Source organism: Oncorhynchus masou, chromosome 8 (assembly GCF_036934945.1).
Source record: "Oncorhynchus masou masou isolate Uvic2021 chromosome 8, UVic_Omas_1.1, whole genome shotgun sequence".
Taxonomy (NCBI): Eukaryota; Metazoa; Chordata; class Actinopteri; order Salmoniformes; family Salmonidae; genus Oncorhynchus; species Oncorhynchus masou.
In genome coordinates, this window is record NC_088219.1 from 18,831,863 (window position 1) to 18,850,969 (window position 19,107).

The 19,107-nt window shown below is 41.0% G+C and overlaps 1 protein-coding gene across 1 annotated transcript in view; it reads right to left on the reverse strand.

The window, feature by feature from the left end:
- LOC135544314 (pyruvate carboxylase, mitochondrial-like) overlaps window positions 1-19,107 on the reverse strand; it is a 97,648-nt gene that overhangs the window by 55,536 nt on the left and 23,005 nt on the right. Inside the window, exon 9 of the mRNA XM_064971828.1 lies at window positions 14,813-14,975. Within this exon, the coding sequence (XP_064827900.1) occupies window positions 14,813-14,975 (163 nt within the window). The remainder of the gene's footprint in view (window positions 1-14,812; window positions 14,976-19,107) is intronic.

Consider the following 19,107-nt stretch of genomic DNA (forward strand, 5'->3'; position numbering starts at 1 on the left):
CACGAGACCCAAACCCTAGTATATAATTATACCCCACAGGAAGAGCTGAGGTACAACTTCCACTGGACTTCTTCATCCATTAAATATCTTGGCGTAGATCTACCAAAAGATACACCCAAACTCTATTACATGAATTACGATCACATGAATTAGAAAATAAATGACCAAGACAGGTGGAATTCACTTCCTTTAGATCTTAGTAGAATTGGATCAAAATGAACATCCTGCCGAGGTTACTGTATTTGTTCCAATCACAGCCCATAGAAAACCCACCTAAACAGTTTAGAGATACAGATATCAAGGTTTATCTGGAACAGCAAGAGATCTACAAGTTACAATTACCAAACTGTGGGGGTGTGGCTTTACCAAAGCTAAAAGATTATTGTGTGTCAGCCCAATGAGACCTCTGGTGTGTTGGTGCAATTCAGAATATGAATCCAAATGGAAAGACATTAAGACTACTTTGACAGAGACACACATACAGTCAGTTTGGGGAAATAAGGACATGGTAATAGAAATCTACCGTAGACAAAAATCAGTGGATTCATTTCTCTCTGAAGACATGGTAGTTAAGCAAAATAATTTAGAGAGATCAAACTGCTGAGTTGGCCCGCATACGACCCCAGCTTCATCCCTGCAACTCAGGACAGCAGATTTAAACAATGGACGCAGAAAGGCATCACATCATTCAGTACAATTATAAGGCTATGGGGACCTAGATAACTTCCAGGACCTATGTAAAAAAACATGGCTTGGATAAACACGACTTTTACAGATACCTACAAGCTCGACACTATTTCTTAAGGGAGATAAGTGACTAACCCCCGAGCACCTCCAAAATGAATCCTAGTATTCACTAATGCATACAACTTGGGCGAGTACTAAAAAAAAAAAAAAAACTCTCAAATCTCTACTTTGGTATTCAACTCTCAAAGAAACATTCTACAAACTATATTAAAAAGAAATGGGAGGAGGAACTTAACATTGAAATAACTGATGAAACATGATTGAACAGAGACTCAAAGCTCCACCAACTCATGGTCATGGAGAGAATTCTGTTAGAAGAACACCTAAACTGAAATCAAAACAGACTGGCTCCCAACATCCTTGTTGGAGAGAATGCGGTCTATCGAGAGTAGCTCACTCATATCTTTTGGACTTGCCCCAAAATCAAAACTTACTGGGGGAAAATGGGATTTGACATAGAACAAACACTAAAAACCCAGTATCAGGAATACTGGGGAAAATGGGTTTCGTACATGAAAAAGGTCTAATTCAAAGATGTAAAGTGTAACTAATATGATGACGTGCACTAACTGCCAGATCTGTTTTGTCCTTTTATTTTACTTTGTGTTCCTACAATTTTTTTAAAGTATATAAAAAGAAAACCCACTGTAGATTCACAACCTAATACAAAAACAATTCTGCTATTCCAAGAATTGGATGAGGAAGTCATATTTAAAAAGTGGAAAAAGACTTTAAGGGCATCTAAAGTCATTTAGGGGTCATTCTGAATGTAAAACCATTAATACATTTTAGTGTATTAGTAAGTCTGAGCAGGAGATGTCAGAACAGACAGAAAATTCTCCTGTAACCTGCACTGCTCTGTATATTGAATCAAATAGTCATCCCCCTATGGATGAAGAGAGCAGGACCGGTACTAATACATATTCAGAAGTGGAGGGAGCTGGCGATGTCTCACTGTGCTGAGATTGGGATGTGGCTGTGATGGGATGCAGTCCTAAATAAATAGCTTACCCAAAACATGCATCTAGATCAGGGGTGGGCAACTCCGGTCCGTCCTCGAGGGTCTGATTAGTCACACTTTTCCCCCATCCCTAGTAAACAGCTGATTAATCAAATTGCATTCTAAACTGAAGATCATGATTAGGTGATTATTGGAGTCAGGTGTGTTAGCTGGGGCAAAACTGACACCAATCAGGCCCTCCAGGACTAGAATTGTTCACCCCTGATCAAAATGAATAAATGAAGCATAGCAATGATCCCTGTCCAGTCAGTCTCCAATACAGGGTATGGCAATAGTAATATTCTTAATTCAACAGTGATTTGATTAATGTGAAAGCTGGTCTTCAGAGTGCAGAGACCACATCCAATTATGGTGCAAAAACCTTTGAGAGCAGTAACTATCATCTGGGACCACCCTATTAGACATATCACACTGCCAGAGAGCCTAGAAAGCCAGACACCACAATCATACTTTGCATGGTTTATAGAACGTCTGCAAGTAATCTTGTTCTCTGCCTGGAATTCACAAGTACATGTCCCATTCTATGACGTCTCTCCTTGGGAATATCCTGGCACTTTCCACATTGACGGTTTTGTAAACAGGGGGCCAACACAGGGCTAAATACAGAATACTAATGTAATGGTCGGCTTTGCCTTTATTCCCTGGGCCATCTGAAAAGCACAGGCAATAAAAACAAAATGGCACCACTTGTTCACAAGTTAAGCTGGTAGTGCTGTGAAAGCCAACAAATATCAAAACACGGATGTCTTAATGGACCAATTCGGCAAAACTCTTGTTAAATATGAAGCTACAACCTGTACTTTGGTTTAGTGTTCTCAGATGCCCAACTGTCTCCAAGGTATTGGTGATGCCCTTGAGAATATCTGCAGGAAGAGTGGTATGCATAGTTTAAATGACAGATAATCCGAACAATAAGTGAGATAATTGGTGCCTTCCAGCACCTCATCAGTAGAATGGGAAGCTCACATTTCAAACACAGGAATTTATCAGTTCAACATTCATCACGGTAATTATGTTTATAAAGAAAGACCATAAATGGTCATGACTACACAGTGATAACTGACATGCTTTTTTGGCATACTGAACATTTCCTTGCCAGAAGGATTTACCTCTGCTTACTTTGAAACGTTGATAATTCTCATGTAGTTACTTCATATACTACCTGCCCAAATAGTGAACAGAATACAAAAAAATAAAATCGACTGATGTCAAAATAAGGAACCCTTGACCATTGATGTAGCTCGTGGCAAGAAAAAGTATGTTAACCCTTTGGAAAAGCCTGGATTTCTACATAAATTGGATCGGATCTTCATCTAGGTCACAATAATAGACAAACAGCCTGCTTAAAATAAACAATTATACGTTTAAGTCTTTAAGGAACACACCGTGTGAACATTCACAGTGCAGGGTGGGAAAATGTATGTGAACCCTTGGATTAATTAACTGGTTGAGCCTCCTTTGGCAGCAATAACCTCAACCAAACGTTTTCTGTAGTTGCAGATCAGACCTGCACAACGGTCAGGAGGAATTAAAACCATTGTTCCTTACAAAAACGGTTTCAGTTCAGCAATATTCTTGGGATGTCTGGTGTGAAATGCTAGAGGTCATGCCACAGAATCTCAAAATCAGGTTGAGGTCAGGACTCTAACTGGGCCACTCCAGAAGGTGTATTTTCTTCTGTTGATTTACTTGTGTTTTAAGTCGTCTGGTTGCGTCACCCAACTTGTGTTGAGCTTCAATTGGGGGAAAGATAACATTCTCCTGCAAAATGTTTTGATAAAACTTGGAAATTAATTTTTCCGTCGATGACAGCAAGCTGTCCAAGGCCCTGAGGCAGCCACAAACCATGATGCTTCCTCCACCAGACTTTACAGTTGGGATGAGGTTGATGTGCTGTGCCTTTTTTCTTCAGTGTTGTGTGTTCCTTCCAAACAACTCAACTGTAGCTTCATCTGTCCACAGAATATTGCCAGTAGCGATGTGGAACATCCAGGTGCACTTTTGCAAACTTCAGAAGTGCAGCACTTATTTTTTTGGACAGCAGTGGCTTCGTCCATGGTGTCCTCCCATGAACACCATTCTTGTTTAGTGTTTTACGTATCGTAGACTCGTCAACAGAGATGTTAGCATGTTCTAGAGATTCCTGTAAGTCTTTAGCTGACACTCTAGGATTCTTAACCTCATTGAGCATTCTGCGCTGTGCTATTGCAGCCATCTTTTCAGGACGGCCAGTCCTAGGGAGAGTAGCAACAGTGCTGAACTTTCTCCATTTATAGACAATTTGTCTTACCGTGGACTGATGAACATCAAGGCTTTTAGAGAATTTGTAACCCTTTCCAGCTTTTATGCAACTCAACAATTCTTAATCTTAGGTCTTCTAAGAGCTCTTTTGTTTGAGGTATGGTTCACAACAGGCAATGCTTCAAGTGAATAACAAACTCACATTTTGTGAGTGTTTTTCTAGGGCAAGGCAGCTCTAACCAACATCTCCAATCTCATCTCATCTCATTGATTGGACTCCAGGTTAGCAGACGGACTCCAATTAACTTTTGGAGAAGTCATTAGCCTAGGGGTCCACATACTTTTTCCCAACATACACGGAATGGTTAAATGTATTCAGTATAGACAAGGAAAATACAATGTGTGTTTTATTAGTTTAAGCACACTGCCTACTGTTGTGACTTCGATGAAGATCAGATCAAATTTGATGACCAATTTATGCAGAAAGCCAGGTAATTCCAAAGTGTTCACATGCTTTTTCTTGCCACTAAGTCCGTCAACCTCAAGTCCCAAGACCCTAGTGTTGGAATTCAAGTCATAACCAATGAACAAAAATAAAAACACAACATGCAACAATTTCAAAGATTTTACTGAGTTAAAGTTCATAAAGGAAAATCAGTCAATTAAAATAAATGCATTCCATCCCTAATCTATGGATTTCACATGACTGGGAAAACAGATACACATACCTTAGTCACATATGCCTTTATTATTATTTTTTTTTTAAATAAGTAGGGGCGTGGATCAGAAAACCAGTCAGTATCTGGTGTGACCACCATTTGCTTCATGCAGTGTGACAACTCCTTCACATAGAGTTGATCTGGCTGTTGATTGTGGCCTGTAGTCCCACTCAATGACTATACAAAGTTGCTGATATTAGCAGAAACTGGAATACGCTGTCGTACACGTCAATCCAGGGCATCCCAAACACGCTCAACGGGTGACATGTCTGGTGAGTACGCATGCCATGGAAGAACTGGGACATTTTCAGCTTCCAGGAATTGTGTATAGAGATTTGCGACATGGGACCGAGCATCATCATGCTGAAACATCAGGTGACTGCGGCGGATGAATGGCACGGCAAGGGGCCTTAGGCTCGTGTCACGGTATCTTTTGCATTTAAATAAATGGCCATCGATAAAATGCAATTGTGTTCGTTGTGCGTAGCTTATGCCTGCCCATACCATAATCCCACTGCCACCTTGGGGCACTGTTCACAACGTTGATGTCAAAAACCACTTGCAGACACCATACACGCTGTCTGCCATCTGCCCATAACAGTTGAAATTGGGTTACATCCGTGAAGCGCATACTTCCCCAGGGTGTATCGAAGGTGAGCATTTGCCCCCTGAAGTCGGTTATGACACCGAACTGCAGTCAGGTCAAGACCTTGGGGTGGTCAGAAATTCTTCAGTTGTGCAAATCCACAGTTTAAATCAGCTGTCCAAGTGGCTGGTCTCATTCACCTATGGGCTTGTCTAAGACCGATGTGGAGGTTCTGGGCTAGCTTGATTACACATGGTCTGAGGTTGTTAGGCCGGTTGGATGTACAGCCAAATTCTCCAAAACGACATTCGAGACAGCTCATGGTAGAGAAATGCATTTCTCTGGTGGACATTCCTGCAGTCAGCATGCCAATTGCACACTCCCTCAACTTGAGACATCTGTGGCATTGTATTGTGACAAAACTGCACATTATAGAGTGGCCTTTTCCCCAGCACAAGGTGCACCTATGTAATGGTCGTGCCATTTAAAATCAGCTTTTCGATTATGCCATACCAGTCACATGGATGGATTATCTTGGCAAAGGAGAATTCTCACCAACAAGTATGTAAACACATTTGTGCACAAAATGAGAGAATAAGCTTTTTGTGCATATGGCACATTTCAGGGACCTTTCATTTCAGCTCATGAAACACTTTACATGTTTTCATACTTGTTGGTGCATCTATAGATACTGTCAGCACAAATACAATGAAACATTCTTGTTAAATGTGTTGTATGTGGGAGACATGCCAGAGAATACATTAAAGTATATCAGTGTGGTTCCTGCCACTTAGGTGTTCACTGGCTTCCAAAGCAGGAACATCAGTCAGTCAATCAATGCGCCCTCTTTGCTGCCAATACACTGAACGCTCATTTAACCCCAATGACCTATCAAATTGTGGTCATTACAATTACCTCAATGCTTCAGCTGACAAACTTCTGTCAGGTGGATGGATTATCTTGGCAAAGAGGAAATGCAAACTAAAAAAATGGACTTGTGTGTGCACAAAATGAGAGAAACAAGCTTTGTGTTTATGGAAAACGTCTAGGATGTTTTATTTCACCTCATAAAACATGGGACCAACACGTTGCGTTTATATTTTTGTTCAGTATCAAGTCGAGTCAATAGTCCCTTGGTAGGCTAAAAGCTGTGATCCAACAGTCTTTGAAGCTACATTTCATAATGTAGAAAGCAAACTGACTTACACATTACCAACTCTGTGGTCTTGTGGTTAGTTTCCACCCGAAGATTAGGGCGGCAGGTAGAGCGGTTAGAGCATTGGGCCAGTAACCGAAAGGTCGCTGGTTCGAATACCAGAGCCGACAAGATGAAAAATCTTCCAATGTGTCCTTGAGCAAGGCACTTAACCCCTAATTTGCTAAAGGAGCACTGCACTACTATGGCTGACCCTGTAAAACATTTCACTGCACCTATCCTGTGTGACAAAACAGAATTTAAAAAAATAAAAAACAAAGCTTAGGAGTTTGATCCCCAGCCGAGTAATACCAAAGACTTATGTTCTTTTCAGCATAATGTCACTGCAGGTATAATTTTCAGGTAATGAACTGCATTCTTATGCCACAGAAGATCACAGCAGGTAAAGTTCCGTTAGGAACGTTGACATGCTTAAAAAAGGGGATACTGTTCAAATTCCCTTTAATTACATAAATTGTAGCAATTTGACTAATTTAAACCCTCCTACCCTTAATGGATTCTTGCTCATTAAATATTTGTGAAGTAGTTCTTATCGGGTCAGTTCGTTAATAATCTAGGTTAATTCTTAGCTAAAATCTCTCAATATGGTCAGATTATGTTCACGTGGTCTGTCCACGAGAGATTCATTTCCCTATAACCTAAATCAATGACATAACCCAAGTTGTGCTTTCAAGTATGAGCAACAAGAGTTTACCTGACAGTGGGCACCAGTGGGTGGAGAGACGAGCAAGTGTGACAAACAGGGCAACATGTTTTCCGTTTGGAGTAAATGGCTTCAGTTGCAAAATGTTTTGCTACAGTGCAAAATATTTTATTACGTGTGAAACTAATGAATACACCGCAGATTGTGTCATTGGTTGCAGTTTCTATTCATGCATAGCTCACATTTTGTCTACCACCACAATGGTGGGGAATATATAAGATCATGAATCAATCTAAAATGTTCTTTCCAGCATAATGTCACTTCAGGTATAATTCTCAGGTGATCGCCTACATTCTTATGCCACATATAACACAGCAGGCAAAGTTCCGTTTGGAATGCTGACAGGAGATACTGTTCCAATTCCCATTTATTGCATAAATTGTAGCAACTTGCCTAAATTCAACCATTCTGCCCAGACTTGTTTAATTTTTGTGAAGTAATCCTAAACAGTGTTGTAGTCAAGTCCCTAAAGCTTGAGTCAAGTCCCAAGTGTTGGAGTCAGAGTCATCATTCACAACTTAGCCCAGGGCCAAGAGCCTCCGAGTGTCCACACTTGCACATTGCAAAGTGGGCTGGTGCCAACCTTAGCCTGGGAATAGCTAGCCATGCTCCGGAGCAGGATTAGCACCGACTTTGGGGCTAGCCCCAGAAACACTTCCAAAAGCTGCACTTAAACATCATTTGCATTTTATTTATCCATTATTTTACCAGGTAAGTTGACTGAACACATTCTCATTTGCAGCAACGACCAGGGGAATAGTTACAGGGGAGAGGGGGATGAATGAGCCAATTGTAAACTGGGGATTATTAGGTGACCGTGATGGTTTGAGGGCCAGATTGGGAATATAGCCAGGACACTGGGGTTAACAACCCTACTCTTACGATAACTGCCATGGGATCTTTAATGACCTCAGAGAGTCAGGACACCCGTTTATCGTCCCATCCGAAAGACGGTAAATATATGCATGTGCTTGTGATGCATTCTGCAAGCAATTTGAAGTACTTTTATATAATTTTCTCCAAGGTAAAAAAAAAAACACTTTAATCCGTGCAAAAACTTGAGATGCGGTGACTTAGATCGCTACGCCACTTGGGAGCTCTCATAGCAACAGTGGTTGCTATGCAGGCTGGCTAACTTCCTCCAAACAAGTCCAACTCCTGTGATTGGAGTCGGAAGGAATCAACTCTTGCTCGACTCCCAAAACGGATGCGGGCACACACCATATCATTATTGCAGTCCTACTAACAGGTTGACTACACCGCTCGCGTAGCGTGCGCTGCAAAATACATTTAGAAATCTATATTATTTAATTATTGCACCCACACTGCTCACGAGCATCTGCGTTGCCAAGGACAAAAAAATAAATAAAAAAATAATATTTCTGACAGATCACACTGCAAGTCCCGCCTCTCCCATCTCCTCATTGGTATATAGAAGCAGGTACCCACGTGCCATCTCCTCATTGGTTATACCCACGACTGAAAGACGAACAATGTCGGTGGCGGTAATGCACCTATTTCATGAAAGTTGCCAATCGCAATATAAAGTCAAGAAAAGAAAAAAGCCTGGAAGGGAGATGTCTAGAAATAATTTGTTTGACCGTTTTATGTGTGGATTAATTGTCGGAGTAGAGGACCTTGTGCATTTCAGGTAAAATAACAACTCAATGTTTATATCCCAGGACAAATTAGCTATCAACAGCAAGCTAGCAAAATAGGACAAATTAGCTAGCAAGTGCAAGCTAACTAGCCATAAATGTTTGTTTTTCGACCTGTCCCCAAATTAATATAATTGGTTCAGAGTTTGACATTTTAACCTGCGTGTCGTGTTAGCATTTGGTGTGGGGGACAAAATACATTTACGCACAATGGCGCACGTGCACAGCCGATTTGGGTTCCGTGCAAGACGACTACATTTGCATTCTAGACTGCAGCCTTTCTTAAAGTATGGGTCTCGACCCAAAGTGGGTCACAGACCTGTTAATGGTGGGTCATGACATTTCAGTACAATGTATAATCAGTCCTGAAACCATGTGATTGTATGACATTTGAATCATTAGAGTATTATAATGTGTGTAAGGGTTAGACTCATTCGATGATTATATTATAATACTGTATGTCGTTTTAGTCAGAATCAACATTTTGGGAACAATGTGTCTAGTGTTTTGAGAACAGACTGTCTGAGCCAGATCCGGGGTGACCTTGGGGCTGGGACACTGAACTTCCCAGTACCAGGTCTCTCCCCCTCTTAGGGGAGGGTAGGAAGACTTTATTCTCACGTACTCCCCTAGGCTCTGTTGGCGGGCGGATTTGATGGTTGGTGTGGAAGTATGTGTGTCACTATCAATTGAAGGTCCTGTACTGTACACGTCAGAACGTTACGTGAATAAACATTTAACTTTGGTAGACTGGGCCTCTGTGTTTTCTTTTCTATCAGTATCTTACAAATCCTGATATAACAGACTAAGGGTAACCTAATTGAATTGGTAAATGAACAGGAGTATAGAATTGACAATTCCAGTTAAGAATAACAATGTCTTGTATTTTAACAGCAAGAGTTCCAACCTATAATTTTTTTTTCAACAACCCTTTGTACAGAAATGTTCATCTGTACTGTGATTTAATGTTGCACCATCATAAACTGCGGCTGTGTGTTCTGCTATACATGTGATGTGATAAGGCTGTCCCAGACAAAAAATAATAATCTTACTCGACCAAGAGTCATGTGTTCTTTTGCCAAATCGATTGGTCTAAATTGTAGTGTATTTTTCCATATAGACACATCCTATGTGTTTTAATCAAATCAACTACATGCACTAAGCTTGTTTGACGCTTTAAGCGCTCTGTTTGATTAAGACACAAGTGACTAGAGGGTACTACTTGCTGCGTGACTAGCACCAGTTGTCTCCCGATCCTCCCTGCTGTAGCGACCACCACAGAACATCAGTGTGTATCGCTCTGTCCGTGTTGCTGAAGCTGCAACATAACTATAGCCATTACTGACCAAAAAGTTGTTACCGAAATCCCTAATTTGTTTCGGAAAAACATTCCCTAGCTCTTTTAACATGACACATGAATGCGTCGCGTGCACGTGACCAATAGGGCCTGACCTATAGCATATAATCACATCAATAAATTGGTTATAAACTCCAAATGTGACAGCAAAATGGATTCAGAGGACATGAAAAACTAAACATGGGGGAATGTTCACTGGTTGCTCAGGGAGGTAAAAAGAAAAGTCAGACATGAAAAATAAATTTGACTAGTTGTGGAAAATACTGGAGATCAAGAAAAATAAAAACGGAGCAAGACTACTTTCTAATAATATAAAATTGATTAGTTTAACACTTTGTTACATGATTCAATGTGTTATTTCATAGTTGATGTCTTCAATACTATTCTACAATGTAGAAAATAGTAGAAATAAAGAAAAACCCTTGAATGTGTCCCAACTATTCATAATAATATTGTTGCACGATTTTGCCTGGATCAGAAAAGTTTCGTCCTTGCACAGCATATGGGACGAGATCACATTTCAAAAGTGAAACATTGTTTCCAAGCTCGTAGGGGCAGGCAGCACGATTTATACAGACCATCAATGTTGGAAATCAAATGCTAGGCTAGAATCAAGAGGAAATAATGTGTTCCTTATTGCTTATAAAATTGGTCGTGGACAGAGATGGAATGTTAGTCGCATGTGCATTTGTCCGTTAGCCCAGGGCTTTGGAATACAAGTGTGAATCCTTAGCCCAGCTCTAAAAAAATAATAAAAATAATAATAATAATCTTAACCGTGGTTAACAAATGCCTGTGTGAACACGGAGCCAGTCTTAGCCAAGTCAAGTCGCGAGACCCTTGGCAGACAAAGCTGCCATCCAACAATCTTTGAAGCTACATTTCATAATGTAGGGAGTAAGCTGACTTACAAGCATTCCAAATTAGTAGGCCTAGCTAATACAGTAGCTATTGCCATGAATTATGCAATGGAGAGAGACAGTCTGACTGGTCAAGTCAGAGTCCAAGTCACCACTGCTATTTTTATTGGCTTGGCCAAAGCTTTTGATATGGTAGACCATTCCATTATTTTGGGCCAGCTAAGGAGTATGTGTGTCTTAGGGGTCTTTGGCCTGGTTTGCTAACTACCTCCCTCAAAGAGTGCAGTGTATAAAGTCAGAAAATCTGCTGTCTCAGCCACAGCTTGTCACCAAGGGAGTACCCCAAGGCTCGATCCTAGGCCCCCACGCTCTTCTCAATTTACATCAACATAGCTCAGGCAGTAGGAAGCTCTCATCCATTTATATGCAGATAGTCTCATACTGAGCTGACCCCTCCCCAGATTGTGTCAAATGCGCTACAACAAAGCTTTCTTAGTGTCCAAAAATCTCTCTACACTTAGGTGTTCAGAACATGTTAAGAGGTTCAGTAAGAAGAATGCCCCCTCCCCACAGGTGTGATTACTACCTCTGAGGGTTTAGAGCTTGAGGTAGTCACCGCATACAAGTTCTTGGGAGTATGGCTAGACAGTACACTGTCCTACTCTCATCACATATCAAAGCTGCAGGCTACAGTTAAATCTAGACTTGGTTCCTCTATCGTAAACTGCTCCTCTTTCACTGCAGCTACCAAACTAAACCCAATTCAGATGACCATCCTACCAATGCTAGATTATGGACAAATTATTTATAGATCAGCAGGTAAGAGTGCTCTCGAGCGGCGAGATGTTGTTTACCATTCGACAATCAGATTTGCCAACAATGCTCCTTATAGGACACATCACTGCACTCTATACTTCTCTGTAAACTGGTAATCTCTGTACATTTACATTTAAGTCATTTGGCAGACGCTCTTATCTGTATACCTGTTGCAAGACCCACTAGTTGATGCTTATTTATAAAAAAATAAAAAAAATAAAAAAAAACTTAGGCCTCACTCCCCCTATCTGAGATATCTACTGCAGCCCTCATCCTCCACATACAACACCCGTTGTGCCAGTCACATTCTGTTAAAGGTCCACAAAGCACACATCCCTGGGTCGCTCGTCTATTCAGTTCGCTGCAGCTAGCAACTGGAACGAGCTGCAAAAAAACTCAAACTGGACAGTTTTATCGCAATCTCTTCATTGAAAGACTCAATCATGGACACTTTAATGACAGTTGTGGCTAATTTGCATGATGTATTGTTGTCTCTACCTTCTTGCCCTTTGTGCTGTTGTCTGTGCCCAATGTTTGTGTGTTGTGTTGCTACCATGTTGTGTTGTCTTTGGTCTTTATGTAGTGTTCTCTCTTGTCGTGATGTGTGTTTTGTATTTAGATGTTTTTTATCCCAGTCCCCATCCCCTCAGGTCTTTTGCCAGGCCGTTATTGTAACTAAGAATTGGTTCTTAACTGGCTTGCCGAGTTAAATAAAATAACTTTTTTTACCTGTCCTGTTGGGAAACAGAGTGGTTTAGGCATACTGCAGAAAAACTGCTGATTTGCCAGCTGAGCCAATGAGACACACATGCACCTGGCTATTCAAATTAACTTCTACCTAGGGGCACACGGTCCAAGCCCGGCTGCACCAAGTAAAATAGTATCGATGGATTCAGGATTTAGAACCACACGATGGAACAACTTGGACACTACTATAAACAGCAATAAATGCAGACTGATTATTACCATTTGATATTTTTTGGTCAGCTACCTAACTAGCTAGCTAGTTCATCCTGACTCTGGCTACTGCTGCTACCTAGAGTCAGGTAAAAAAAATGGATTGGCATCCTTGATAAAGCTGAGAAAAAAAGAATATATATTTTTTTATACTAATACAATTGCTCAGAGAGTTTTTATATCTTGCTCACTAGTGGTGGGTTTCTCATCAAAATAAGGATGCATAAGTTGAAAAGTACCCCATACCTACTGTAAAATATGGTGGTGGATCTTTGCTGTTATGGGGCTATTTTGCTACACCCCTAACTCTTCCCAGGCTTTACTAGATGTAAGCAACTTGTAAATGGGAATGTGACATGTTGTTTTGTTTCATTCTTTTTGCACAAACATTCTTATTCCTCTCACAATGTCTAGGAAAGCAGAGTGAGAGAGAAAAAAAAGGTGACATTGAGTTGCAGAGACGGGCGAGGGATCAAAGCCAGCCCTCATTCAGACAAACGCAGAGTAGAGTGAGAGAGTAGAGAGAAGTAGAGTAAGAGAGAGTGGAGAACCTGTCTGTAGTGTTTACCTAATCTACCAGCCTGTCCCTGGCCAGCATTGAGACATTCACACTGCATTTCTCCCATCAGTGTCCACTCTATACCTATTGAGGTCACGTGATGCCCATTCATAACGCATCTATCCGTCGATATTTATGCACTACCCATCACCTGCTGCATTCAAACTACAATTTGCAACCCCTTTAATCTAGCCCATAGTCTCCTAAATTTCAAATGGACAATAATTATGGCTACATAATATTGCCTTTCAATTAGAGGCAAGGATAGCAAAGGCCAAAAGTGCATTTCAAACTCTCTCCTCCTCCCTCCATTCAGACAGGCAGTTCTCCAAATCCTACAGGGTGCTTTGAGAATGTCTTTGAAGTCATGAACGTAAAAACAAAAATAATAAAATGGCTTTGATTCACCCTTGACTGTCAGAACTGTGGAATTAGAAAGTAATATTACCACTTTCCCAGCACCTTGATGCAGTCAAAAACATAATTCCTGTGATTTTTTTTACATATTTCCACATTTGAGTTTGGAAAAAATACTGAAAACGATAATGCCCTTTTAGTGTTAGGGCTGTTTGGAAAGAAAGCCTGCAATTTCAGCCTGTTGTGGTTGGATGGAGTTGGCCTTCCGTGGGGACATCACCATGTAGTAAATTACTTAATAGACCAATAAAAGAAGGATGCAAACCTCTGCCAATAACAGCTCATTTTCTGTTTTCCCCTCCCCCAGACAGTCCTAGCTAAATTCTTGCTTCAGAAATTGCTCTTTGCTATGAAGCTATTTTTGTTTCTTTTTGAACAATTTAATTGATAACTATCATAGCAAGGTACTGAATTTTCCCTCTGAAATTATTTGATATCGAGATGAAAACCGCTGCATTGGACCTTACATTTCAAGGAGAACGCCATTCTCATGGAAGGAAAAATCTAGCAATCTCAAATTACTGAGGAATGATGTAATAATTGCCCACATTGATATGTCATCAGACTAGTCTCAGGAATTAGGGGACGTGGTTAGACTAGTTGTTGAATACAGTCAGACATACACAGTGTAGGACTACCCATCATTCTACATTGCCATGTGGCATTTGATGTCATTGATTGAACACAAAATGTCTGAAAACTCACTGGTCATGGATTTACATCTGCTGCCATGAAATACCTTACTACCCTAAAAATAAAAATGGACATGCATAACTAGGGCCAGGAGTTTTTCCCTCCTGCCCACGTGACATGAGTCCAAACAGGAAAAGGTCTGGCCAATAATTCTCAGGGATCATGGTTAGGAAACTTTTGGCCCTATACCGAGTGAGAGAATGCAGCCCATTATAACTGAGTGGCAGTAGCCTGCGGGGAGGTGGGGGAGGCTGTTGCTTACCTCTAGCCGTCCAGTGTCAGGCTGGAAGCCGCGGGCAGGGTCCTCTGTGGTCACACGGCATTGGATGGCGAAGCCATTGATCCGGATCTTATCCTGCTTCAGGCCCAGCTCTGGCAGGCTACGCCCCTCACACACGCGCAGCTGAGCATGAACCAGGTCCACACTGACAGGAGAAAGAAGGGGAGAGTAAAAAGATCATTTTACTGTCAAAATTGACAAGGAAAACACAAGAAAATGCACTCTGTTGTGCCTAAAGTAACCAGCCCAGCATGTCTATTCCCCTACATGATGCAGACGTGGTGGTGACTTTCACAACTGATGTGAAGATGCGAGTTCAAAACCTTTACATTTCAAAACGTGATATTGGGTTCATGAAACGCCTTCAGTGAAGTTAAAAAAAATAAAAAATAAAAACAAACTTGTCAATGTAACAGAAATGATTGTCCATTTCATTCTAATTAAGAAAAAGGTGTGTAGAGAATCAATTCTCGTCATTTGAACTTCTTAGGGCTTTAAACGATATGCAGGAATGTTTTTTACTGGTCATAGAGAAAACAAATCCAAGTCTATGACACCACTTTTCTACTCCTCTTTGACTGGCTAAAAAGCATATGTGCATGTCTGTGCCTCCAGGCTGAGGGAATGTTGTTACTAAATGAAGAGGAAGGGACACAGTTTCTTAAATTAGTGATGTTCAACATTAAAAAGTAACAAAGTGTCTTGGCTGGAAATTGTTGTTGTATCAAACCACATTTCCATCCAGTTTTTAATGCGCATTAAGTCATACCGTATCAAAAAAAAAAAAAAAAAAAAAAAAAAAGCTGAGATGGAACCAGGTTGTTTCGATACAATTTAATAAAAGCCGACAAATCATATATTTGTTCAACATGGTGGGATCTTTGTGTCTGTAAAATTCTGAGCGAAATAGCGGGGGTAATGCCCATCATATCAAAGTAAACTTGGAGTCACACGAAATGGTGTGTGGTCCTCCCACTACGACTCGGGAAACCATGCAATTTATTAGGCTAAAGATAAGTATGATTAACTGCATAGGGTGGTGAAAGTGCACGTGTTCTTCATGCTCCTTTCCAATAAACATTGAGGGTCTGACTGGTGAATTGATCAATGCTTGACAAAATTAAAATGCGATGGAAACGCATTGAACTTAACATTTTTTATTCGGTACATGAAAACATAAGCAAAAAAGTACAGCATTAAGTCTTCTCACACTGATTTTTAGTCCATTTGGTGGAAACACCAACAGTGGGAAAAAGTGCATATTTTCTTTGTGAATTTTAGAACATTTGTTTGAAAAATTTGTCACCAGTTCAATGGAAATCTAGCTATGAAATTGAATTATTTTGGCTGGTAGTGACACACTTTATGAACTCTCAAACACACAGGCCAAATGTTTTAATACAAGACATGACAAAGATCATTTCAGGCCTTGGAGTAGACTGGATACTGTGTGTCATAAAGACAGAATATCTTCCAAACCAACAGAACCAAATGCAGGAAGAACTGTACAGGCCGAGAATAAAGTGACTAACTTGGACAACAATATTTTCATACATGCATTTAATTTATACCATTATTTCTTTGTTGGCAAAGTTTCACCATCACCAAATTGGATGCAAATATCTAAAACAGGAATACTCTTCCCCAGGTAATACATTAGAAAAAGCACGTACAAAGTAAGACAAAGAATTTCTCTACAAACAGGGTTAAACTAAAGTGTTCACTAAGATAATTGCACAATTCTATAATTTAGTTGCAGCTTGGAACATGACATTTATGTAGCGGTGTTCATTCTCAACAGGGCTCTTTAGACGAGTTCCCGGTCATACGTTTCCTCTACTTGAGGTTTCTTTCATTTAGGAGTAAGTGGCCGCATTTCAAACGTAATAAATAACAAGTCAACAGGCGTAGGGCTCATCTGGTGAGATCCGGGGGGGGGGGGGGGGGGGGGGGGGGGGGGGAATAAGCAGCTTCTGCCTCATACGTTTCTTCTCGACTTAGGCATTGTGAAATATCTAAGATGCACAACTGTGTTAGCTTAACCAACGTCTCTAACACATGACAACAAATGGGGGCAGTAATCCCTTTAAAACATGTCAGACATGGTGTAAACAGTGAGTCCCTGCTTTGTTCTGTTATCTAATCTAACTCCTATATCCAGAGACCACAAGACGGACATTCTGCTACAGTTCCAAACAGTGTTGGGGTGGTAAGAAAGAAAAGGACAATAAGAAGAAAATTACAGAAGGAAACGAGGATAGAGGAGAGGCGGAGGAGACTGCATTGCACAAAACCAAAGATGTGATATGAGCTGGAAGCAGAGGGAGGGAGGGGGAGACAGAAGGGGGGGTTCCTATATACAGTCTGATTTCCTATTCCACTTTAATTGCTGATGCCATGCGGCGCTGGTGTGGGGGAAAATGCCCCTCCCCGCATAATAACCTAAAATCCTTCCACTGAAAGTCTCTCCGCTTTACCACATCGCTATATGGATAAGATCCAGGTCATCTTTAAACCAGCCCCAACACATCAATCCGTTGACGAGCTTTCCTCATCCTTGTGTGCCAGTTTAGTACCCTTCTCCCTTTCCCCGCTCGCGTTTCCCATTCCTAATTTCTCGCAGACTAGACAAATGTGCAGCTGCAATCTAGCCACAACTCAGTGATTTGAAACCCATTATAGGGTCAGTGACAGACAGCCTATAATGACTGAGCTGTAGACACACACTGCAGAAAGAGAATTTAATTGAGGGAGAGGAGTGGGAAGGAGAATTGGAGTAGTGCAAATGCTGAGAGAGTTGAGGTCTGCCATAAGCCTGAATATGTAGAAGGGAAAGCACAACACTCCACCCTTATATATATTTTAGAACAAGGCTGTAATGAAATGTGGATACATACATACATGCATACACGCATACATTTCATTACAGCCTTGTTCTAAAATTGATTAAATTAAGTGTTTATCATTCTACACGCACTACCCCATAAAGACAAAGCGAAAACAGGTTTAGAAATGTTTCCTAATTTATTTAGAAAATATATGAAATAACTTATTTACATAAGTATTCAGACCCTTTGCTACGAGACTCAATTGGAGCTCAGGTGCATCCTGTTTCCATTGATCCTTGAGAAGTTTCTACAACCAAATCATGTCCAATATACATGCCTTTCCAAATCATGTCCAATATACATGCCTTTCCAAATCATGACACACACACACACGTGTACATAAGGTCCCAGTTGTCAGTGCAGGTCAGAGCTAAAACCTAGCCATGAGGTCGAAGGAATTGTACGTCGAGCTCTGAGACAGGATTGTGTCAAGGCACAGATCTTGGAAGGGTACAAACATTTCTGCAGCAGTGAAATTGTCCAAAGAAACAGCGGCATCGTTCTTAAATTGAAGTTTGGAACCACCAAGACCCTTCCTAGAGCTGGCCGCCCGGCCAAACTGAGCAATCGGGGGAGAAGGACCTTGGTCAGGGAGGAGACCAAGAACCTGATGGTCACTCTGATATGTGGTATGGGTTTAGTTCCATTCTCTTGTCCTTTACATGAAGTTACCCTAAAATGTGGTCTGGTAGAGGGTGATGTAGATGTTGGGGTTAGACCCCGGTTGCCAGTAGAGGGAGTCCACATGATTTTGGGGAATGACTTGGCAGGTAGTAAGGTGTGGGCAGATGGCAAATTAAACATCTGTAAGTAGCAATCTTCAGTGTCACCTGCAAGGGAATCGCCGGATTCAAACTATGTCTGAGGTATTTCCAGTTTGTGCGGTTACCCGCGCGGCCTCTCGTAAGGATATTGAGAGTAAGCCAGAAAGTCTTGAGTTGCCAGGCAAACTCCAGACAGAACAGTTGACTAGTTCTAGAGATTCATTGATGGCTGAGCAAAAGGCTTGGCTGATCTGTTTGATAAAGTTGTTCCTGATTCAGTGGTGAGGAATAGTGCTCAGTGTTATTTTCTTCTGGATGAGCTGTTGGTCAGGAAATGGGTTCCACACTATGATCAGGGTCTAGGAGAACCAGTCTTTCAAATAGTTGTACCTACTACTTTGCGAAATAGTGTGTTGCAAACTTCACATGGTGATGTGGCAGGTCATATGGGTGTTCGTAAAAAAAACAACTTGTGAACGCATACTTCGTTATTTTTTTCTGGACACATTTAAAGCGGGATGCATCTCAGTTTATTAAAACTTGTGATACGTGTCAGCGCACAAGCAAGCCAAACCAGGTTGTAAAGCCAGCACCTTGGTATCCAATACCAGCCATAGGGCAACCT